General features: G+C 37.6%; 1 protein-coding gene across 2 annotated transcripts in view; it reads left to right on the forward strand.

Annotated features, from left to right (window-relative positions):
* wdr7 (WD repeat domain 7) overlaps nucleotides 1-25,716 on the forward strand; it is a 109,010-nt gene that overhangs the window by 48,208 nt on the left and 35,086 nt on the right. For both annotated transcript variants that reach the window (XM_065243646.1, XM_073812524.1), the window contains 2 exons: nucleotides 21-144; nucleotides 12,846-12,959. In XM_065243646.1, coding sequence (XP_065099718.1) covers nucleotides 21-144; nucleotides 12,846-12,959 — 238 coding nt within the window. The remainder of the gene's footprint in view (nucleotides 1-20; nucleotides 145-12,845; nucleotides 12,960-25,716) is intronic.

Consider the following 25,716-nt stretch of genomic DNA (forward strand, 5'->3'; position numbering starts at 1 on the left):
TGTGTGTGTGTGTGTTTCAGGTTCGTGAGGCGGCTCAGGCTCTTCTATTGGCAGAACTGCGTCGGATTGGTCAGTCAGGCCGGAAGGACACCATCGACTTGTGGGCACCGTACCTGCCGCAGTATGTGGATACTGTCAGCTCTCGTGAGTATCACTCTGAACACTGCTCTGAGATCAGTTTTAATGATTCATAAAATGATTAAAATCTAGAAAATAACAATAAAAATAAAAATAACATTATTGAACATTTCCTCAATTTCTCATGTTGGATCATGTGGGATTAATAAAGTATCCATCCATCCATCCGTCCATCCATGCATATTTTGAAACCTTGATTGTTTTGTTTTATATAGTTTAAAACTGATTAAAATATATATATATGAAGAGTTTGGTTCCAAAACGCAATCAATTTTGACTCATTTTGGTAAAAATTTGTTTTCTACAATAGGGGTGTCAACAATAATCGATTCGGCAATGCATCGCAATGCGCGCATGCACGATTCAGCATCGATGCAGCAAATGCCATAATCGATTATGTCACTGTTTATTTTCCCTCCTTAATTAACCCTCCTTAATACCTTTAAGAACACTGTCATTGCTGCTGTCATCCTTGGGACTTCGCCCCCGAACTTTTTTGACAGCGATCAGCTGTAAAATGTTTTGTTCCTGCTTGATTTGACTTTGAGTAAAATAATGGAAAGTTTTTCATAAGATCCCCTGAGGTCAATGTGTTAGCATGACAGAAGCTTAATGCTATCGGGAGAGAACAAACAACAGCCGGCATTTTTCCTTCTGCAGAGTGCCTCTCATGTAAATTATTTGTTTTTGATGGCTTATGTTTCTCCCCACCACAGAAAACCACCACAGGTTTATCAATGCCATGAAAAGTATTATTTTGTTTTTGTTTGTTTGTTGATCACAAAGTACAAAGTAGCAGAGAAAAATAGGATTCTGTGTGTATTCAAAGTGCCGCCCTTTTTGTTTACAATGTGTGGAATGGTGCGCTGTGATTGGTTAAGTGGATTTATTGCATTCTGCAGAGAAGGAGGATTTGCGTTTCATGTTTTGGTAAAAAAGGGAGAAAGATGACAGAATAACACGGCAGATTTTGGATTTTGCATAAAATTAACAATGTTCTTTTTAATACTGACCAGATTGGTGGTAACTCTTTTTTTTAAATGCCGTTTATCACGTTTTATATATATATTTATTTATTAGGCTGGATTTCTTAAAACAATAATCACATGAGCCCCAGACCTCTACGTGTGTGTGTGTGTGTGTGTGTGTGTGTGTGTGTGTGTGTGTGTGTGTGTGTGTGTGTGTGTGTGTGTGTATATACATATGTTATCACAGTACACTATAAATGAGCTCACTAGGTTTAAAAGTGTAGTACGTGTCTGATCTGAAGTCATTTACAGCATCTTCCTGTAAAAGTGCGTGTGTGTGTGTTAGGGTGGTTAGTTGGAGGCGAGCAGTGGCCCCTGGGAATGGTTGCTATAGTTACGGGTGCTGGTCAGTGTAGTGTTACCGTGGCAGCAGTGACCTCAGCAGGGTACAGAACTGCAGGGGTCAATGAAACCGATCTGACACACGCGTGCGCACACACACAGAGTAAAGCTGTCTTTAGGCAAAGTCGCATCACTGCGCCGCCATATTTGCAACGCCTCCAGGAACAACGGCTATACAGAAATTGTCTGCCATTTTGCAACGGTCCAAAGTAGTGCGTAGTTGGGTAGTGTTACCAAGTCTGTAGTGTTCAAACAGAAACCTATTTTAAACACTTGACGCGGATTGTTCTTCCAGCGAGTTAAATGGGATTTTGTTTATTGGTTGGCAATATGCATAGATATGTATAAAGGCTAGATGTTTTGCCCGCGTTGCTGGCCAATTGAGTGGAACGTCCGCATTTGGCGGCCATCTTTACCACAGGCAGCTCGCTCACTTGTAACATTGAGTTTTAATGGAGCATGTACATTTAAATGACCAAAACTTGCTTAATTTTCTACCGATTTTTTAAACAGTTTGGTTTGTTGTAGACGTCAAAGATGTACCTATGACACTGCATACTTGTACTAAAAAAAAATTCATGAAACATGCTAAAGCATCCAGAATTTTGGCCACGTTAATAGCGTTTGTAAGAAACAAACCGTTTGAAAATTGGAAGAAAATTGAGCAAGTTATGGTCATTTAAAAGTACATGCATCATTAAACTCAATGCTAAGAGTGAGCGAGCTGCCTGTGGTAAGATGGCCGCCAGTTGACGTTATATACTCCGCCGTAAGACATCTAGCCTTTATACATATCTATGGGCAATATTATGGTAAGTTAGTTTATTAATTGAAGTAAAGTTTTGGTATTTCTGCTAGATTTGATTGGCCATTGGATTTGTTAAGTAACTCGGATCTGGCAACCCCGCCAAGCCAAACCGTGAGCTCCTGTGAGCAAGCTGACTGTTTATCTGCAACTTTAGTTATAATATAATACAATGTATGTTTACTTGCTGTTGTGTAAACCCAAACATTATAATTGCCAAACTAACACGATACACGAGGACAAGAGTGTTACAAGGCATTAAAAAGTTATAAACCTATAATATTGAGTTAATACAAATACAATGCATGTGAAAAGATCGGAAATGTTATCCCATTATTGGGGAATATAAATCTCAGCAGGGTTTACAACCAGAAGCTGAGCAATGTTGTGGTATCCTGGAAAACTATAAGTGATAAGTCTGCAACTGGACCATTTGTAGAAGGCCGACACGTCCATGGAACGGTCAAATTATGCATCTATGTGTCTTATCACCTAGAACATCCCAAAAACCTGCAATTGTAAAGGGTTGTACTGTTATTTAGTTTACAAACGCTTTTATTTTGTAACTTACTTCTTTTGTTATAAATCATAAAATAAACACACAGTTCAGGTGCCTAGATGTGTGTCATATGTCACAGCCGTCCAGTAATGAGACTATGGTCATATGAGTCCTTTATGTGCATCCAGACTGAACTATTTATCGATGTCAGACAAGCACTTCTGTTTTTATGTGTTTGTGTAGTTCGGTTACAGCTAAAGGTCACCTCTCCATACCGCAGCACAGACGCATGCTGGCCAATAGTCACTCTGGAAATGAGTATATGACCTTTACTGTTCACAAAAACACGTAAAAAAACTACAGGCTTAAGTGCTACTTTTTTCCGCATCCTCATCCATCTCGTGCACGCACACGTCCACACCGCTTTCAAAGTATACTCAACCCCAGATATGCATGGACGTCCGAGTTCGACAAACGTGCAGTATAAATGATTTTTTTATTCAAATGACTACTCTAGCAGGGCGCCAGTACAGCACTGATTTGCGTCATGTACAGGACATTTAAAAATTCAGGATAGATGAAGAAGAGTATTGCAAACAAAGTTTAGAACGAACAAGAAAACAAAGAGCAGGAATTAAACGTTATGGTGACGGAAACACTACTTAGCTTTCTGTTCTTGGAAGAAAGTGAAAATAACAGAAGAAAAGATGATGGTGTGTATAAACGCTGTCTGTTGCATTTGTGTATGTTATTGTTTATTAAGTGTCCTGTCCCAAAATGTTGTCGTGCATGTGCTGTTGTACGCGTTTCACAAGCCGTGGACCCTCCTGATGATGATAATTATGTCATTCAGCCGTTTCCACCATCACAATCCACAAATTGAACATGAGTGATGTGAAGCGCTTTACTCAATGTGTCAGTAAAATAGTCATTGAATGATTTAAGATTTGATTGATATGCATCTCATGAAAATGAACTACTGTCTATCACCTTCAGTGCTCAACTGGGCTTCTCTGTAAGATGTTCAGCGTTAGGATTTACCCTTCCCATCATCCCCTGGGGTGATGAGAAGTGAGGTAGAGGGTTTGATCGGTGGGAGGGGAGGATGAGAAGCCTCAGGCGGTTCGAGAGAGCTCTATAATCCCAAACAGTATCTGCACACACACACACACACACACATACCCTGAGGGTGTAAGACATCCATACACACTACACCCCTAAAATCCCTCAATACTAACCGTTTATCCTGAAGGAATATTCCAGGTTATATACAACTTAAGCTTTGTTTACGACAGCTGTGCCCATTTTTACAAGATGTATTATAAGTCTCAGGTGTGTCCAGAATGGGACTGTGAAGTTTGAGCTCAAAATAACCCACAGATCATTTATTCTAGCATATGTCCAAATTGCCCCATTTGGGTGGGAATAAAAACTTCCTTTTTTTGTGTGTGGACCATTAAATGCAAATGGGCTACAGCTCCTCACTCCCTTACAAAAGAGACACCAAGCGCATTCAGTTAAAATCAAGGCTTTGAACCGGTTCATGGAATGAAAACCAGAACCTTTTGATGTTTTGCAAGAGACAGAAAAGAAACCAGAAACTTTCAAAAAAATTCTGTTCCGGAATAGAATAGTTTATTTAAATTAATGGTTACCGGTTAATACCGTTATTTTTTTCGTTCTTTGACAAGATTTTTGTGCAATATGACTCGGTGAAGTTCACTTCCGGTTGTCAGTGACTCATATGAGAAATGAGAAGCAATGTTAACACTTGTGATTTTTGTGATTTTTAACAATTTAACCACAAAAAGGCGCTAAAGTGAGCAATTTTCTGTACGCACAGATGCACATGAGGTTGAATGTGTCCAGAACGACTCCAATCAAATATGATTATCCCTATGCCCTTCAAAGATCAGAACTCTTGACATATAAACTTGAGAGAGAGTTGCGCTACTGTGTCTCATACTGTAGTCCATCAAAATACATTTGGCATTGAATAAAGCACTGAAAAACAACGTAATTTTCACTTTATGCGGAGCGACTGTTTATCTTCTCCCCGAAGCGCATTTTTGGAATTTGTCCTCCGTCTGTGTGTGTGCGCATGTTTAAGTGCACTCAAAAGTGCATACACAGAGAGACGCGTTTCAAAAAGCAAGCAAACAATCTTTCTGTTCTTGACAGGACACATACAAACAAAGTGATCTCGAAATAACATGGTATTCTTTTTCTAATAAAAACATTTTGTTTAAGTTGTTTGTCAATAAATGACAATACAGAAATTGTCCTTGTCTTGACAAATGTCAGTATTACAGTTATGCCGCTTACATAATGTAGCCGTTTTTAATGTTTGATGACAAGATAGAGACTTAAGGAAAATTATGTAGACTAATAATTTAAGTTTAATGTCCTAATGATCAGCCTATTTATTTGTATGTCCCACAGCTGAGATGGAAAGTTTTTAACTGGTTCGGGAAGTTAATTTTTTGTTCTAACCAGTTCAGGAACGTCAATTTTAGGGTTGAACCAAACGTTAAAATACTGTTTCTGTTCGGAACGAACCAATTGGGAAAAAATCTTGTTCAAAGCCCTGGTTAAAATAGATCCGATTCCTGTGAATAAAGTCTGAGACAATAATATCTCAGTAATGTGCCAGACAGTTCTATGAACTATGGGAATGCAGGGCTCAGGGTTCCTACGGGTCCTTGAAATCCTTGAAAGTTTGTGAATTTGGGGGAAAATTTAAAGGTAGGGTAACAGATTTGATCCTGAAACATTTTTAGTTATGCTGGTTAAAAGTCTCCTCACATTCTGATAGCAATCACTGTGTTAAGTTGTTTAAATGTATTTGTAAAAATTTATGTCATCTGTGAAAGGCGTAGGACCAAAAAATGTTCAACAAATCATAGATTTCGGTCCGAACGGACGTTTCCTTTTATGTCCCTCATACGTAAGCGTAATTTGAATTCCCACCGCGCAGCGAGTCCACGCAGACACCATACGTCATCGGCGCGTTCACGTGCGCTCTGTCTGTAAACAGCGAGAACAGCAAACTTTTCTGCTGAATTGACAACCTACACAGGAGCAACAAAACTGAATGCATCTTTTATACCAACAGCAAAAACTGCCTGGATCAGCAAGAGCAAAAACCCAAATTAACATCGGTAACTTTACTGCTTTACCGCGAGATGCAAACAGCTACATGAGGCAAAGGGTCTGAAAGGGTCGTTGCACTGTTTATTTTAGTAAGGTAGGTACGCAATATGTTTGTATTGAGATGGATTCAGATATTCTACTTTGATGAAACGTTGTGTTGCTTATGAAATTTGTAGGGGTGTCCTCGACTAAGGATTTACATATTCGAATCAGAATTTTCGAATCTTTCCATAGTCGACCGATAGTCGAATCATCTATGTTTGTGTGCATGGGTTGGGAGGGGGCCAGACCAGGTACAAATTGGTAACTTTTATTTTCTTTCACAAGCAGCACACATAAACAACTGTCTGATAAAGTGACCAAAACTGTCTTTCAAGTAATAAACGAAGACAAAACTGACAATGCATTTATATATATATTTTTTTAAGGTAAAATGTAACGCAACATTTGTTTAATTATTCCTCATAACATTTTAAAGCCACGATCTACAGAACATCACACAAAAATACATTTTGATAACTAAACCTTAAAAAATAACAAAGGTGATCCTGCCTTGGAAACTCCGGCTACAATTCAGTGTTTTTATTTAATTTGGAGATAGCGCGTCAAAGCAGTCATGACCAAAAAAAACCCGACAAATGAGAAATGACAAATAATTTGTGATTGTGACTGTAAATGATAAAAACTAATCTTTATATACAATTCATTAAACTTTAATTTATAACAAGAAAAACACTGAAATTAATGATTTTATAGACACTACGCGTTATTATTTAGCACAGAAATACCTGCTTGCTTGCTTTGACTTTGATCATCTCTGTATTCACTTTAGATATAGAAAGACCGGATGATATTATTTATTTCAGGAATCTCTTTGCTATCATTTGAAAGTGAACACCGACTGACCATAATATTAAATCACAAGAAAGACATTCGTGTCAGGCAGAAATAGGTTCGGTGCAGATACTAGTTTCCGTTTCATCACCGAAATAAAAAAAACGGCTTACCTGTTCTGTAGTTTAACTTTAAGATAGACAATATAACCACTCTGTTTTAAATACATTTTAAAAACTTATAGTCGTCGAAAAACATCCGTTTTTTAATGTTTAGTTTGATGAATTCCTAAATATGAGACACAGAGAGAGCACCTAACCCGTTCGGCTAAATTACATGCGCAAGCATGGCCAGCACGCAATAGCGCAACATCGATACAACGAAAAGCTATCCAAAATTTACATACTTAAATTAGATCGGAATTTACGTTTATAATAAATACATTTTTTTTAATAAAATAAGGTCAGAAGTAACAAAGTGCAGAACAAATATGCAAAATGCCTCAAGTGCACGGAAACAAAACACAAGCCAAATAGTTAAATCAGATAACCCAAAGTGATTTATAAATAAAATAAAATATAGAAATTATTAAAAGAACGAAAGTCATAGTTTAATTTGCCAGCTTTGTCTTTTAAAAGTCGAAACAAAGAGGCAAGGCTTTAGAGACCTCTTATGGACGTGAAGCCCGGTCACAGGGGTTGTTGGATTTATTAACGCATTTTAAAAATATTTATTGAAAGCTGCTACTTCACATATTATTTGCAGCATTATCATAATATGCAGTATATTAATATATTGTGAGAAAGCTGTTATATGTGAAATCAGATAATGTGTGCACCCATATACGGCCAAAATTGAATGATCCTCATTTCATAACACATCTGCGACGATTCGACTATGAGATTGGTAGTCGAATCAGGCTTCTCCTATCGATGCATCGAATCTTCGACTATTCGGGGTCACCCCTAGAAATTTGTGTTCGTTTACGGATTAGCATAACGATATAGTTACTACGTCTACACAATCGAACGTGTGCTTAAACTAATTCTGATGTAAACCAGTTGTTTATGTTGGTTATTTTGGAAGTGTTATTCACTTTGTACTGCAAAGTTTTCTCACTGGTGAATATGTCATGAGACGTGACCGTCTGATCTGTGCGTGTTCATGTGTTTGGAAAGAGGCGTGACTTTGGATGGCGATTTGACTTGAGGGTGGGATCGGGATTTCATTGCTAGGCGGCTACCGTTAGCATTTTTCAAAATGTGTTACCCTACCTTTAAGGCCTTGGGAAGTTTTAAAAAATATACATGCATAGATACAGGTCATTGAAAGTGCTTGAATTTATTTTATGCAAGAAGTTTTCTGGAAAAAAATCCATATAATTCCCTGTGTAGTGTAGGATAATATCATAAAATTTCTAGCCTTTTAAGCACACGTGCTAACCTGTTCGCTTTAAATGCTTATATCTTCTGTATGTGAATGTTGATTCATACCAAAATGCTTTTTTGCATAGTTGTGTTTGACACATGAAAACGTCTCGGGTTACGTATGTAACTGATGTTCCCTGAGAAGGGAACGAGACGCCGCGTCTCCCTTGCCATACTTCCTGCATCCCTGTAACGCCGTCTTTGGCCATATGTCAGATAGCGATATACTTCCTGTCTCCCGCGTCACCCTGTCTTTTTCGTTAAGCCTCACCATTGGTTGAATTTGTTACACTTTCAGACACAATTACCCCTGGAGGCGTCCCCAAAGGTTCATCGCAGTGACGCAGCGCGAGTTCCCTCGAAAGGGAACTGAAACAATGTATCTTAAAAGTTAACACCTTGCTCTCACTTGAAATTTGTCTCCACATTAAGTCCTTGAATTTGAGGGTATTGGACCTGGAAAGTCCTTGAAAGGTCCTTGATTTTGAAGTTAACTAAGGTGTGGAAACCCTAGGGACTGTCAGTCAGTGGCTGTGGGTGGGGCTTTGTCAGTGTGATGTCACATTAACAAGAGAATCAATAAAACATGTTTAACGAGACTGCGGTTAAAGGAGGAGTGGAAGGATTTCTTTCATTGTACTTTTTCAGACCTTTATAATTCAATCCACATTTTTTGTTCTTTAAATCTTTATTAAATGTTGACAGGAATAATGTCATAGTACAATGGCATACTGACATAGTACTGATGTTTGGTGTGGTGTTGCTGTATAAAATCAAAATCAGATCTGAATGAAAGCAGCCATCACACTGAGAGATTGTGTGACTGAATTTGTGCTGAATTTTAAAGCTTTCCCTTGTGAACATTGAGAGAGAGAGAGGGGGGACAAAAAGACAAAGGATGAAGGGAAGGGGTGGGCGGGGTTAACAAGGCCGGGTAAGAGCAGTGTGTCATGCATGACACGGGTGTTTGACCTTGCTCCAGGCCCATTTTACCCAACTGACACCAGCAGCTCTGAATTATGAACTGCCCTCCATCATGTGTATATATATATGTGTATGTGTGTGTGTGTGTGTGTGTGTGTGTGCGCGCATGTGTGCGCGTGTGTGTGTGTGTGTTTGTGTTCATATCATGCTGAGAAACCTTCTTGCCTTTATATGCTTCACTGAACACAAAACTCAACATCATCACGGTTTAAGCCATCAAAGCAGAACTGAATAGACACACATGCTTTACAAATAAACATTTTGTCTCAAGTCATTGTTTAAAATATTTTTTTTTATTTTGCTTTATGATTTGTAAAAGAACAAGAAGGTGATATAAATGCACCGATATCTCTCTCTTTATTCGGCAGATAAAAGCATTTTTTCCATTATTGGACATCGAATGGTTGTTTAAAAATAGCCTGTATCTTCTATATTTCTCCAACAAAAAGAATTGCCGATGATCAGGGCAGAGTATATAATGAATAGGGCTGGGTATCGATTCAGATGTTCCAGATCGATTTGATTTCGATTCACAAGCTATCAAATCGATTCGATTCCGATTCTCGATTAAATTTTCGATTCTGGTTCTCAGGTAGGTTTTTATACTCGATTCTCGATTCAACTCAATGAATATAGATTTAATACACATACTATATTAATAAAAAAGAACAGTGAACAGCAGTTTACAAGTGGGTAATTAATAAAAAGAAATTAAAAGCCACAACACGTCTTGCTTGCAAAATCTAAAATGCTTCCATTCCTCCGTTCAATGTTTGCGGAAATACATATGAAAAAAATCGATTCTGCTCTTTGAGAATAGATTTTTAATCGACCACGTTTTAAAAATCGATTAATCGAAAAATCGATTTTTTTTGCCCAGCCCTAATAATGAAAATCAAAATATATCACAAATTAATTTAAACCAAGGAGTAAAAAGCAAAACTATGATTATGAATCGGTATCGGTAGATGTCATTCTATTTTGCATCGGTGCATGGCTAGTATAAATACTCTAGTAGGTTTTGGCCTCTGTTTATCGTCATCCCATCATAATGATAGTTTATTTCTCTTTAAATTGTTCACTGGTCAATGGCAGGTTAATTGAGACATTACAGAGAAAGGGACACAGACACTTCATCACAGTTAATGGGGAGGAGATTGTCAATATGAGCTCTGATGTGCCTGCTTTAGGAGTGTGCGTGTCTCTGTGTTTTTATTATATGTACGTTGGACACGATATTGTTCCCTGTAATCTCTCTATCAGCATCCTTAAAGGTAAAAGGTGACACAGTCTTTAGCCAGTTAACCTAATGAAATACTTTACAAACAAAAGCTATTCATCTCATTTGATGTTCATTCTAATCATGTATTTTACTCTTTATCACACTTTCACACCTGTGTATAAATGATGTAAATCAGTCCTGGACCTTGAAAGCTACAGAAATAAGTAGGGCTGCATAACGATTAATCATGACTAATAGTTTGCAGAAAAAAGTTTTTGTTTACATCATTTATGTGTGTGTACTGTGTATAATAATTATGTATATATAAATGCACACACATGCATGTATAATTTTCAGAAAACATATATGTATATATTAAGCATTTAGCTACTTTATTGGGGAGTAACTTAGTATTGTAATGCATTACTTTTAAAAGTAACTTTCCCCAACACTGCTTATATATATAATACAAATTATACAATAAATATACACATGTAAATATTTCTTGAATATATACATGCATGTGTGTATTTGAAGAGCTCTTTTCCAAAACGCTATAAATCCATTTCAATAGTTTTCAGAAAAAGTACATGTTTTACCTAGACCTACACATTTTGTGAATATTCAATTTATACTGTTAAAATGGTTTTTTTGCTCAATCTGAACATGTTGAATAATGATTATTAAATCAAACAACAATATTGTTGATTATAAATTCAAAGTTAATTTAATTTTTTTCAAAACGCTATAAATCCATATATTTTTTCCATAAATGTATGTTTTTTCTTTAAAAAACAAAAAAAAAAACAAATAAGAGAATATGCAACATATACTCAGGGACTCTTCATACTATAAATGAATAAGTAAATTATTCATATTGTGATATACATTGGAGCCAGTTTGAAATAAACAGAATTACACATAACTAACTTGCTATTACTTCCTCCACCATTTCAGTTTTCTCCTTAGCAGGGCATTAGGAACCCCTTTTGCTTAATATTTCACCTCTCTCTCTCTCTCTCTCTTTCTCTCTCTCTCTCTCTCTCTCTCTCTCCTGCTCTCTCTCTCTCTCGTCTACACACAGCGAGCTCCCATTGATCTGCTCTCAATGACATACCATGTAACAACACGCTCATAATGTCCAATCCAAAAAGCACAACTTTACAGATGTCCCTGCATTGTTCACTACCCACATTTTGTACTTTTGCACGACATTGGTCAATGTATCAAACGCAAGTCTGTCTATCAGCAGGCTATCGAGCTATTCAGTACTTTTCATGTTGTGTTAGCAGGCTTCTTCACAGGAAAAAAACTTTATCGCGAACGTACAAAACGGTATTAAACGAGCCAGTTCTGAAACGAAAGTTGTACATACCAAACACTTTGATGAAGATCGCCTTGCAAACGGGTACCTTCTCCGGGTGATGTATTAACATGACATTAATCCTCATTTTGAGTAATGAATGAACATAAACAAACATCTGTTCAGAGCGCCGCCATTGGATTGCGTCGAACGCTCATCGAGTTCTGATTGGTCGAGAGGATAAATCGCGTTTAGGCTAAAAATAGGCTCTGCGCTTATCGCGTTTTGGAAAAGAACGGCATCTTGTACCTACATTTTAACAAGGAAATGTAATAATTTGACATAAAACATTCATGGAGCAGTGAATAGGTTCAGTACACAGCCAAATGACATGACAAACTCATTTTTTTTAAAAATGGCGTTTATCGCGTTTTGGAAAAGAGCTCTTCATTTATACAGTACACACACAAATTTGGTAAACAATAACTTTTGTTATGCAAACAATTAGTCGCGATTAATCGTTATGCAGCACTAGAAATAAATCCTATAATGCATAAATTTATCCTATATATTTAAAATCACACAGCTTTGCTTCATGTCACGTGACCCAATAGATGACCCAGGATGAGTTTGTTTCTCCTGTGAACGTTTGGTTTTTCTTTTCATTGTTGTTTTTCAGTCTCTTCTGTCAATCACAGGTTGATCGGTCTGACAGAGCTTAAAGACCAAACGCTCTCGTGTATCCGCTGAGGGCAGACGGGGGTCTTGGGGTCTCATTAATTACCAGCGCGTCTAGATTAGCTCATTCTCACCTTTAAGCAGCATTGATTCATCTCCGGGCTCTTTAATGAAAAGCTTTTTTTAATTGGTAATTCCAGGATAAGCACCGAATGGAGACGCTAAATAAAAATGGTTGTAATCAGGCGCTTAAGCTTAATAAAGCCTCGATAATGCAAAGCACCAATAAACCATGATGAGCTTTTTAACGAGGTTGCCAGAAAACGAGGAAAAATAGTGACATTTTGGGACGAGGGGAAAAATCTAGGTTTTGTGTTATTTGGTTGCCACAACTGAACTTTCACATGTTAACCCATACTTGTTTGTGTGCAGCTGGAAGCGCCCCAGAAACAGCCCAGACGGCTCCGCCCCCTCCTGAAGCTCTGCCCACTGAACCCAAAGTTCAAGAGGAAGAGATGGATGTGACCGACGATGACATCACAGCAGGTAAGGACACACCTGTAATTGAGTGGCGTTACTATGGAAATCTTGGTATCCCATCATTCATCAGTTTTAATCTGTTACACCCAGAGAAGTTTAATTCTTAGTTTTTATGTCATGATGTAAGGTTATTTAACAGGGTTCTCACGGGTCCTTGAAATCCTTGAAAGTTTGTGAATATGGGGGAAAAATTCAAGGCCCTGGGAAGTTTTTGAAAATTTACATACATAGATACAGGTCATTGAAAGTGCTTGAAACTATTTTATGGGAGAAGTTTTCTGTAAAAAAATCCATATTATTCCCTGTGTAGTGTAGGATAATATCATAAAATGTTTTGACTTTTTAAGCACACGTGCTAAACTGTTCACTTTAAGTGCTTATATCTTCTGTATGCGAATGTTGATTCATACCAAAATGCTTTTTTGCATAGTTGTGTTTGACACATGAAAACGTCTCAGGTTATGTATGTAACTGTTGTTCCCTGAGAAGGGAACGAGACGCTGCGTCTCTCTTGCTATACTTCCTGCGTCCCTGTAACGCCGTCTTTGGCAATATTTCAGATAGCGAAATACTTCCTGGCTCCCGCGTCACCCTGTCTTTGTCGTTAAGCCTCACCATTGTTTAAATTTGATATACACATTCAGATGCACTTACCCCTGGAGGCGTCCCCAAAATGTCACTGCAGTGACGCAGCGCAAGTTCCCTCGAAAGGGAACTGTAACAATGTATCTTTAAAGGTAACACGATGTAACCTTGCTCTCACTTGAAATGTGTCCCCACATTTAGTCCTTGAATTTGAGGGTATTGGACCTGGAAAGTCCTTGAAAGGTTCTTGAATTTGAAGTTTTAACTTAGGTGTGGGAACCCTGATTTAAACACAGAAGAAATTATATTCCTAGATATCAATTCACTCATGATGTTTGTAAATGGAGGGGTCAGATTTTGCACCGCATCTCAACCCACTTTAAAGAAAAGCATCAAGCGTCCTGTGAGACACAAGAGCCAATACTGATGTCTCTCTCTCTCTCTCTCTCTCTCTCTCTCTCTCTCTCTCTTTGTCTATCTTTCTCTCTCTCTGTCTTCATTCTCGATCTCCTGTCTCTCTCTGTGTCTTTGTGTGTCATGTGATCAATGTTCGCTTCATGTCAGTGTCAGTTTTTCATCATTTAGTTCCTGTAGCGCTGTTATCCAGACGTACAGTTTATCTGTAGCCTGGAGATAGGAAACGCATCACACATAGACACACAGGTTTTCGGAGCCCTAATAATCTCCCATGACACCCAGCAAACACCATTACTGAAACACAGAACCACACACGGATGGACGGGCAGATTCATCAGATCTGTCTGTTTGTCTTTCGTTTCAGCAACACTTCTGTTTGTCACGCTGATATCCCTTTACATATGTTCTGGATTCTCTTAAATGTACACCTGTGTATTGTGTGTGTACTCGTCTCCGTTGGTTCGCATGGTCTTACTGATTTAATTCTGGGGAATAAATGGAAAAACAATGTCAATAAGTGAAAAATGAGAGCAGAAAATGATAAATCATCAAGCATGTCTGGGTATTGACTGGATGGAGTGAGTCAACTGGACAGAGAGAGAGAGAGAGAGAGAGCGAGAGAGAGATGCATTGTATTCTGCTTTACAGTACATCTAGAACCTGTGATTGCTTTCTGGACTGAGTACTGATGCGGTAAACACCTGTGTGTGTTTGTGTGTGCGCGTGTGTGTGTGTATGTGTGTGAGATTTTATGTTGTCATGCATATGGTTGATTTATAAAAGTGGATCAAAATAAACATGTAGGTAACATACAACATGTAGAGGCCATATTCAAAAAAATATTTAAGTTAGGCTAAAAAAATTTTACACAATCACCACACACATCTCTGCTACAAATGAACACTTAAAGTTTGTTTGTGTGATCTACCGTTATCGTACAATTACACCGAAAGTGACAGGAGTGCAAAAGTTACCCCATAGGTGGGGTTCCTTGTAACACACAAGGGGTTTGTAATACCTGCTTTAGTTTAAACACAAATAATTCAATCAAATTCTGTCTATACTAAAGATGAATATTGTTTATATCTGCCTATAATTCATAAAATTCATAATGAGAACATTTACACAAGCTTTTTTATTCTGCTATAATATATATAAACAATAATATATGTCATTTTATATAGGCTACAAACTATAATTCTATCTTGACATGCACATTATCTGGTTCATGTTGGTCCAGTTTAATTCAGAGGACTCATTGGTTTGGTGTATTCATTTTAATTGTAAGCCTTTAAAAAGTAATTATTTTAGATGCAGTTTTGTAATATTTAATAGCTTAAATTGTCTATTTTTTTCTAAAGACATTTAAAATCATCCCACAGAATAACGCAGATTTTTCAAATTATTCTAAAACTAAAATACCCTTTCAGTGTACAGTGTTAGATTTGTGGCTCGTTTTCTCTAAGGAAAAATAAATATTACCGTCAAATGTCTTTCAAATAATAAAAATACCCTAGTTCACTGTATGTATTTGTTCATGTTTTATACAGGAATAAGTCTGAAGCACACCATAAAACAGTTATATGCATTCATACAGGACTAGTAGTATGTATAGCTGTATATTTTACAGATACACACCCAGGTATCGGATCGGTACTCGGTATCGGCCGATACCCTGAGCCCAGGTATCGGAATCGGTATCAGGAAGAGAAAAATTGTATCGGAACATCTCTACTTTTAAGCACACGTCCTAAACTGTTCACTTTAAATGCTTATATCTTCTGTATGCAAATGTTTACATGATTCATACCAAAATGCTTTTTTGCATAGTTGTGTTTGACACATGAAAACGTCTCGGGTTACGTATGTAACTGTTGTTCCCTGAGAAGGGAACGAGACACTGCGTCTCACTTGCCATACTTCCTGTGTCCCTGTAACGTCGTCTTTGGCAATATTTCAGATAGCGATATACTTCCTGGCTCCCCGTCACCCTGTCGTTGTCGTTAAGCCTCACCATTGGTTGAATTTGACCCCAAGGTGTCACCACAGTGACGCAGCGCGAGTTCCCTCGAAAGGGAACTGTAACAATGTATCTTAAAATGTAACAAGATGTAACCTTGCTCTCACTTGAAATGTGTCCCCACATTTAGTTCTTGAATTTGAGTGTATTGGACCTGGAAAGTCCTTGAAAGATCATTGAATTTGAGAAGGTGTGGGAACCCTGTAGGTAACAAGACTGAGATTAAAATAATATAAGGTTGGATTTGATGACTTTCACGCACTACTCAACAAAAAAAAACATGATGAAGAAATTTACTTTAATGCCTTCAAAGCACTCTTTGTTCAATATCTTACCCAAAACACATCAAAACCTTTTACAAATTCACAGAAGATCTTCTGACAGTATGAGAAAAAAAAACAAAAGCACAGTTTGCTCTGCCTTGTAAAAATATGTAAAGGAGCTGCGTTACAATTAACCCTGCATTAGTTTGTGCCCCGCTCACTCCTACATGTAGAGATTCAAATAAAAGTGAAGAGGTTCTGTTTTGAGAATTAGCAGCATTCTAGTTTATGAAGTCTTTGAGCTGCCTATGCAGATAAAGTTTCAAACTGTCTAAACAAACATCACTTGCATCCTTAAGATTCACCCTATGTAGGGAGCTCAGTGTGTTTTGGAGGAGAGCCAGAGAGATGCAGGTGTTTGGTGTGGAGAGAGAGACATGAGACAGAATTACAAAACACTGTAAATAAAGCATGAGAGATGGAGGGCTTGAGCTTCTGTTTTTACATTTCATACTGAGGTTACTGTTTCTCTTTGTGGACTCATGGACCACCATACATACACACACACGCACACTCGCACGCACGTGCGCACACACACACACACACACACACACACACACACACACACACACACACACACACACACACAAAAACACACTGTCTTTTCTTCTCATGTCCTCCCTTTCTCACTCCCCTCTCTTTCTATTTCTCTCTCGTGTCCTTTACTTTCATCTTCTAATCTATAAAATGTCTCCTTTTCTCACTAGCTGTTCATTCCCACAGTCATGGTGCCACCCCTCTTCTTTCTCTCTTGCTCTCTCTCTCAATTGAAATTTATTCAAATAATTATTCCATAATATAAAATACAATTTATAGTTTCGCTGTCTGTGAAATCCACTGTAAAGTTTCATAATCTTTTGATGAGATTATCAGCATCAAAGTTTGATTTCAATATTTGACATGATCATATTTAGTAAATATTAAGATTATTTTCACAGAATGTTCTTTACATTATGTATGATGACTTTGGACCCTATTTAAACGCATGGTGTAAAGCTCATGGTTCAACTGCACTTAGTTCTGAATGCACTTTTGCTAGTTTAACGATAGGAAAAATGGTCTGTGCGCCTGGCACACAGTCTAAAAGGGTTGTTGTTATTATTTTTATAATGAGTAATGGGTGTGTTTTGGGTGTAACATGCAATAAACCAATAACAGTCTCTGGCTTTTTTTGATAAATCACATGTGTACACACGTTGTCATCCCATTTATAGGCGCATTTAACTAACGCGCACTTTAAATAGCATAAAATACTGCGCCATTGATTTTAGACTTTAGACCAGGTTTAGTTGCTTCAAAATAGCAACACGTCTGAACACACTTCGTTTTCAGATCAGCACACCTGGACACAGAAATGGGTGCAAATGCATTTGCTATTTGAACATTTTGTGTTGGACATGAAAATTATAACTGCGTTGGGCTAAAGCTAGCAAAAGCACTTTTGACGAGATTTGCAGCATCAAAGTTTGATTTCAATATTTGACATGATCATATTTCGTAAACATTAAAGATCATTTTCACAGAATGTTCTTTACATTATTATATATTTTAACGGTCCAAGCGCATGGTCTAAAGCTCACGATGCAATGCACTTAAGTCCGAATCCACTTTTGCTAGTTTAACGATAGGAAAAATGATCTATGCGCCTGGCACACAGTCTAAAAGGGATGTTCCTATTCTCGTAATGAGTAATGGGTGTGTTTTGGGGGTAACATGCAAAAAACCGATGAGAGTCTCTGGCTTTTTTGATAAACACGCGTTCTTACCCCGTTTATAGGTGCATTTTACTAACGCTCTTTACGGAGCAAAAAATATTGCGCCATTGACTTTAGACCAGGTTTTAGTTGGTCTATTTTAGTTGCTTCAAAATAGCAACGCGCCTAAACACACCTCATTTTCAAACCAGCACGCCTGTGGACACAGAAATGGATGCAAATGCATTTGCTATTTAAATAATGTTGCGCTGCACATGAAAATTATAACTGCGTCGGGCTAAAGCTAGCAAAAAACACTTGCGTCGCGCTTTGTGCTACATTGCGCCAGGTGTATGATTGGGCCCAATATGTAGTAAACAGATCACAAAAATTGATTTAGCTGAGTTTTCACAGGCAGGGTCACATAAAAATAAAGAAAACAAAGTGAGATTATAGTATAATGAATGTGATGTTAAATGTCTTCTGTGATGTGTGTATTAGTTCATATTCACATTAGAAGCTGAAGAGGTCAGAGGTCAGAGTGAATCTGTTTGACCTCAGAAATCCTGATGGTAGGCTACACTTACAGTTAAATGTGTGGGTATTTTTCTGATCAAACACAAGTGAGGCGAGTGTGTACATGCACCTTTGATGTCAATCGTGTAGTCAAAGGTTATTTTTTCTTCGAAAACACGCTGTTGTGCGTGCGTGTGTGGGTTTGTGTCTAATATTTCTCAGGACGGATGAGTGCTCGAGCGAATCGTGACAGAGATGGAAAACTCCTCAGAGAGAAGCCGCAGTTCAGCTCACAAATGCATCATCAGTCTGCAAACACAAAATCACTTTAGCCATGCATAACCTTTTTACAAATACATAATCATTTTACAAACGTGACAGCGCAGATGGAGAGCGGTTAGTCTTTGTCCGAAATCGGCTGGACAGATTCATCCTGTAGTGACTGCAGAGAGAGAGAGAGAGAGAGAGAGAGAGAGAACGATGAAATGAAGAAGTGCAGAGTTTACAAGACACTTAAAAATAAAGGTTCTTAAAAGGTTCTTCACAGCGATGTCATAGAAGAACCATTATTGATTCCTCAAAGAACCATTCAGTCAAAGGTTCTTTAAAGAACCTTTCTTCATTACAGTAAAACAGAAATATTATTTTGTTCTTTATGGAACCATTGAGCTAAAAATGGTTCTTCTGTCGCATCATGAAGCATCTTTATTTCTAAAATTGCAGAACCAAATGCAGAAAACCTGCGTCTACTGCAAGAGGACAGTGAGGTCAGAGGTCAAAGGTTCTGACACCTGTCACATTTCTCATTCTTTTGTCTCTTCTCTTCTTTGTCTCATATCTTCTACTTTCTTCTATTTTACTTTTCTCCTCCCCTCCTTTCTTTTCTGCTCTTCTCTTATTTTCTCTTCTCTCCTCTTCTCCTTTTCTTTTCTCTTATCCTCTTCTTTTATTTTTATAATGTTTTCTTCTCTCCTCATCTCCCCTTCTCTTGTCTTTTCCTCTTCTTTTCTTTTCTCTTCTCTCCTCCTCTCCCCTTCTCTCCTCTCCCCCTCCCTTTCTCTTCTCTCCACTTCTTCTCTCCTCCCCTCATCCTCTTTTTTTCTCTTCTCATCTCATCCACTTCTCCTCTTCTCCTCTCCTCCCCTTGTCTTATCCTCTTCTTTTCTCTTCTCTCTGATAATCTCTGTATATACTGTAGCGTTCACACATCGTTTACATGCTGATCTGGGTTGAAATCAGAGTGAATGTGATGTCGTAATGCTGCAGTGGCTTGACTGTATTGTTCATAATGCAGAGAACAACCTCTGAGATCATAAAACACATGAAAATTAATAATTCAGCACAATGGAGCCACGCTGGGAAAATTCAACCGGAGACGGAAAGATTTTAAAAATTCTGCTTTGATATCAAGAGTAAAATCTGCAGTCTGAACACAGTGAGAAGAGAATGAGAAAACTTGACAGCATTTTCTGAAGGGTCTGTTGCTTTTTAATTTTAAGATATTTTGTGGGTTGGTAACACGTTGCTGTGTGGATGCTGGTATATTGATAGGATGTTGCTGGGTTTAAAAGTGCTGTAAAACTTTATTTATGTGTAGGCATAGATGAATAAGAGTTGTGTAGATGGTAATGACATATCACGAGCCTCAAAAACGATTGTTTCCTCTTTCTTATGTAAACCTTATGCATGAAAACACCGCTGGAAAACAGACTAATCTCAACATAACACCAACTGTGACGTTACAGTCCAGATGAACACCCCCAACATTAAATTAAGTACAATGTTGTTACAATGATAAAAACAAAATTGTGACTGCTGAGTTATATGCTATATGCTAGTTAATGCTATACCATATTTTCCGGACTATTAGCCGCATCGGAGTATAAGCCGCATCATTCAAAAATGCGTCATTAAGACGTAATAACATATATAAGTCACAGTGGACTATACGTCGCATTTATTTCCGTCACAACTTACCTGGAAGGTTGAATAGTCTAAATTAACCGAACAGGCCAACTAGCGTGAAGTTCGCAGACTCCATTGAATTACATAAATACAGGAGCAACATATAGCGGACTCTCGCGGCTCTAGACGGTAATGTTGTCTCTTGCCTCATAAATGTCAAAATTAATTCATACTGACTTACAAGACGCACCTGACTATAAGATGCAGCATCAGCCAAGTTATGAAAAAAAAGCGTGGCTTGTAGTCCGAAAAATATTGTATGTTAGTTAATGCTATATGGCAGTGGTTTTCAAACTGGGGGCCGGGGCCCCCAGGGGGGCCGCAAGATGGTGCCAGGGGGCCCCAGTTTTATGACATTTTATGAAATACATTAATTTATCATGAATTCTGTGTAATTAAACCTAAAAAAATAAGGCTACTAACCAAAAGCACTACTTTTTTGTATAATTTAATGTTTTTTTTTATTAAAATGTTGAGCTTTAGACAAGTTTTTTGTCACAAATTTTCTTTGGGGGGCCGCAAAGGAATGCACTGTACACAAGGGGGGCCGCACGCTGAAAAAGTTTGGGAACCACTGCTATATGCTAGCGTTTAGGCTGAAGTTCTACTATTGACGATACAGTTACGTTATGCAGGTCCATACTGAAAAAAACACAAACTCAGAAATGTCCATTAACAATCTCTAAACAATTGATTATTCCTCAAAATCTGATACAGACTCAACCATGAGATCTGTTTACACACACACAGAGCTACTGAAGGAGCTGCTCTGAGAAACAGCCAATCAGAGCAGAGCTCAACATTATTATTCATGACCCTTTTAAATAAGGTAATAATAGACCATTTCAATATAAAGGCAAATCCTAGGGTTGTAAATGGACATGTAAAACGGTTTCTGCATATTATTATTTCACCTTATCAGCCAAAAATGTATATTTTGTATTTAAGTGTTACAAGTGTTAAAATCATTCATCCATATGAGCAATGATAACAGTAAAATTCAAAACAGCACTAATGAGTGAATCTAATGTGTTTGGCATCTGATCTGACAGTAGTTTCTCAGCTGACAGGACAGTGTGGGGTCAAACCCTCCTGATTCAGCCCATACACCAGCATCCCTGCTCACATCAGGGGGTAACAGAGGGGTAAGGGGGTAAAACAGGAAGGGGGTGGGGGTGACAGATGGTGTTGCTTGGGTACAACACACACACAGATTTGTTTCTTGTTTTAATCAGAACATCTCATAGACGTCTATTGTTGTCATATCAGGCTAATAATACTTTAATCCTATATCTCTAAATCAAATTTGCCAAAATATATGAGAGGGTCATATGATGCAATTTCAGTTTTCTTTTGTGTTTGGAGTGTCAAAGGCTTCTGCATATAGCAGATCTGTAAAGAAGCAAAGATTAAAGTCTAAAACCCAAAGAAATTGTCCATGCATGGCCTGTTCAAACACGCCCCAGCATATCTACGTCATTGTGTGGGAAGATTTGCATTACACTGCCCAAATGTACACGCAAAGAAGAAATGCATAATGTTTGTTCTTGCTGTAGTATTGTTGACGCTGTGCTTTGGGAGCTGATATTCTAAATATGGTAAGGGACGTAACATTTCCGTCACACGCTTGAGGTATTCGACCAATCATAATGCACCGGATAACTGGCCAATCAGAGAACACTGCACCTTTCAAAAGATGAGTTTTGCAAAAATCGACACGTTATAGAAAGTTTGAGCAACAATAATGTACAATATGTGAAAAAATTTGTTTTTGAACCTTAAACTGCGTAAATGCATTGCATTACTCCAAATACACAAAATAATGTTATTTTTAGCAATGCCATATGACCCCTTTAAGTGCGTTTTTGACTATTCTATATCTACTGTATACATATGGTCTGCTATGTATTTTATTATATAGTTTATTTTACGTTTAGTTTACGTAAATATTTGTGAGATCACTTTTTAACACACGGGCACTGGTTTTGATTCTTGGATACCCGTGAGACACACACACACACACACACACACATACTTGTTTACTTATACTATTTATGTATTTATATGAACTTTATAAGAACAAATGATTTATCTGTTTGATGTTATATATAATATACAGGCAGATGTTTTAGAGACAGTGTGATGGTATGAATCTGGTTTTGTTTGTGTGTCTGTGTGTGTAAACAGATAGTGAAGTGAGTTGTCGGAGCAGGTTGTTTATTGATTAACTCTGTATTGAATTACAGAACGACTCTTCGTCTCTTTTCATTTTTTTCTCTTACTAAATTGCTTCAATGCAGCCAAAAAGGCAAAAGAGCAAAGAATAAAATTAGATTGCAAATTGATTGATTGTGTGTATGCGTGTGTGTGTCTGTATTTTTAGTAGTGCTTTTTGTGTTTTTTGGTTATCTTCATCATGGTTTCCATTTTTTTACCTTTTTAAAACGTTGTTATTTTATTGTTCGGAACCTGTACAAGTGTAAAAGCAGATTTGATCAGATTTTGCATTAGCAAGTAGTATCATTTTAAAAATCTCTCCACATACAAAATTCATATTGGTTTGGAATGACATTAAAGTCAGTAAATAAAGACAGAATTATCCTTTCGATGTAAACTGTTTCTTTAAAGGTTGAATTCAACTGATTTGAACGAATATAAAGTCGGAAGAATACCGGTCTTAAATTACTTCATCCTTAACTTCCCATCAGAGCTGTTGAAACGATCCTCATCTCTTCAAGGCTGTTTCCCTTTCAATCTGTCTGCCGTTTTTGTTAATGTTAAATTGGATGAGATTCACTGCAGTAAACGACCACTTAGTTTAGAGTTTTAGTGGAATCTGTTTGTGTGTTTGTGTGTGTATGTGTGAGACTGACATCTGTCATACACACACTAACACTACAGATGAGTGTTATGAGGTGAAGGTCTGTTTCTAGTGCTTCAGATGTTTTATCCACACATAAGACCAAGGACAGACTCTCCTCCAAGATTGAGAGGTTAGCAAGACATTTTAGTAAATGATGGTGCATTTCTGTTGATGGTTTAATAAAAGCTGGGTTATTTTCAACCCAGCATCGTGTCATAAAGGGACAAATCCAGCCGTTGGGTATACAATGGGTTAAAACAACACAGCATAGGTTAAATGATTACTCCACTTTCATAAAAAAATCCTGATAATTTACTCACCCCATGTCATCCAAGATGTTTATGTCTTTTTATGTTCAGTCGAGAAGAAATAAATTTTTTTGAGGAAAACATTCCTGGATTTTTCTCTATGTAGTGGACTTTAGTGGACCTCAACAGTTTCAATTCAGCTTCAAAGGACTCTAAATGATCCCAACCGAGGCATAAGGGTCTGTTGTCATTTACACCAAAAAAACAAACAAACACAAGAGACACATCCAACCAATTTGGTTGTAATTTAAATAATTACTCCACTTTCAAATCCAGATAATTTACTAGCACTTTTAGCATAGCTTCGCATAATTAATTGAATCTCATTAGACCATTAGCATCTCGGTTGTGTAATTCTTGTTCTTGACCACATAGGCCAAACCAGATCAGACTAGACTAGACTAGACCAGAAGTCTCTGTGATATTGACCATATCCTGAGTCTATTTAGTCTTCATTCAGTCTCTCTCTCTCTCTCGCGCGCGCTTTCTCTCTCCACTATTGATCTTACCCACAAGCCCACTGGCGCTTTACCTTACTGGAATTTTGGACTGTGTGGATGTCTGTCTCAACACACACACACACACACACACACACACACACACACACACACACACACACACACACACAGTGGTGTCAGCACTCGACAGTGTCTCCATGTAACAGGTCTGATGTCTGTCCTGTCGTGTTTCTGCACATGTGCAGATGGATAAGGTATATTCCCTCTGTGGTTCAGTTGACACACAAACGTTACAAACGCAAGAGTCCTGATGTCTGTGAACATCCAAAACCGCTGTGTTTGAGATTTTCCTGGAACTCCAGTAGACGCGCTGTCCGCGGTCATACACAGCCGCCAGAGACAGAGAGACCGAGAGTTTAATCTATAAAATAACTGATACGACCCATGTAGAGCTGTGATAATAACTCTGCTCATTTCATCACTAATATGAGTCAAAGATTCAGAACTGGGTTTTGTATTAAGTAATCAATGTCTTTGTTTGAAGACCCCTTTTAGGCATTTAGCACATGCTTTTATTCAAAGGAAAAACAGCAAAGCGATTTGTCATGGGAAAGCAATAACACAAATATCACTTTCAGCTTACAAAGATCACATCAAATTGCATTTAACATCTGCAGTAAGTAATGAAATAAAATCATCTGGATTTGAATAATTTGTGAAGTGAAATGCACTTTTGTAATGATGTTTACATCCCTGCCAAATATCACTGTTATTATTGCATATAATTGAATGATTTATGACAGATTTCTTGTGATGTTTCTCATCTGTGAGTCACTTTGAATAAACGTATTTGCTTAATAAATAAACAGACCTCTAACTGACCGTGATTTCAACCAGAACCGACAACAATTTTAACACCAACAATGCCGTTTCGGGGTCCTGAAAAACCAAACTTATAGTGATAGTGTTTGTAAATGACGCTAGTTGTCTCTGTGTGAACTAAGCGATTCTGTGGTTATCACATGACATCATGCACATATTATGTTAATGTAGTCTATCGGCACTACTACTGGCCTACAGTTGTGTTTGTGCTACTCAAGATGCTGAGTTTATTAACTCTTTTTTTGGAACAAACTTTACAAAATTTTGCCACTTAAGTGTTTTTACTAAACCAAATTGCTCGATGCTTTCACTGTTTTGATGGTTTGTATTTATCTCTCAGTAGAAGAATCTGTGTCCAGGCATGTACGCTATTAACCCAGATATTGTCTTTACTCAAATAATGACGTAAACATCACTAAACTTTTAAGCGTATAAAATTCATTAAAGTGATAGTCAATGCAAAATTTAGATATTCTGAGAAATGTTTGTAACCAAATCAATCATGAGCCCCATTCACTTCCATCGTATTCTTTTTTCCTACTACTGTGGAAGTAAATGATGCTTATGATCGATTTGGTTACAAATATTCCTTAAAATATCTTCATTTCTGTTCATCGGGATAAAGACATTTATACAGGTTTGTAACAACATGAGTGTCAGAAAATGATGACAGAATTTTCATTTTTGGGTGAACTATCCATTGAAACTAAAACATTGAAATTTTGACAGTAA

The sequence above is a fragment of the Paramisgurnus dabryanus genome, chromosome 18 (assembly GCF_030506205.2).
Source record: "Paramisgurnus dabryanus chromosome 18, PD_genome_1.1, whole genome shotgun sequence".
NCBI lineage: Eukaryota > Metazoa > Chordata > Actinopteri > Cypriniformes > Cobitidae > Paramisgurnus > Paramisgurnus dabryanus.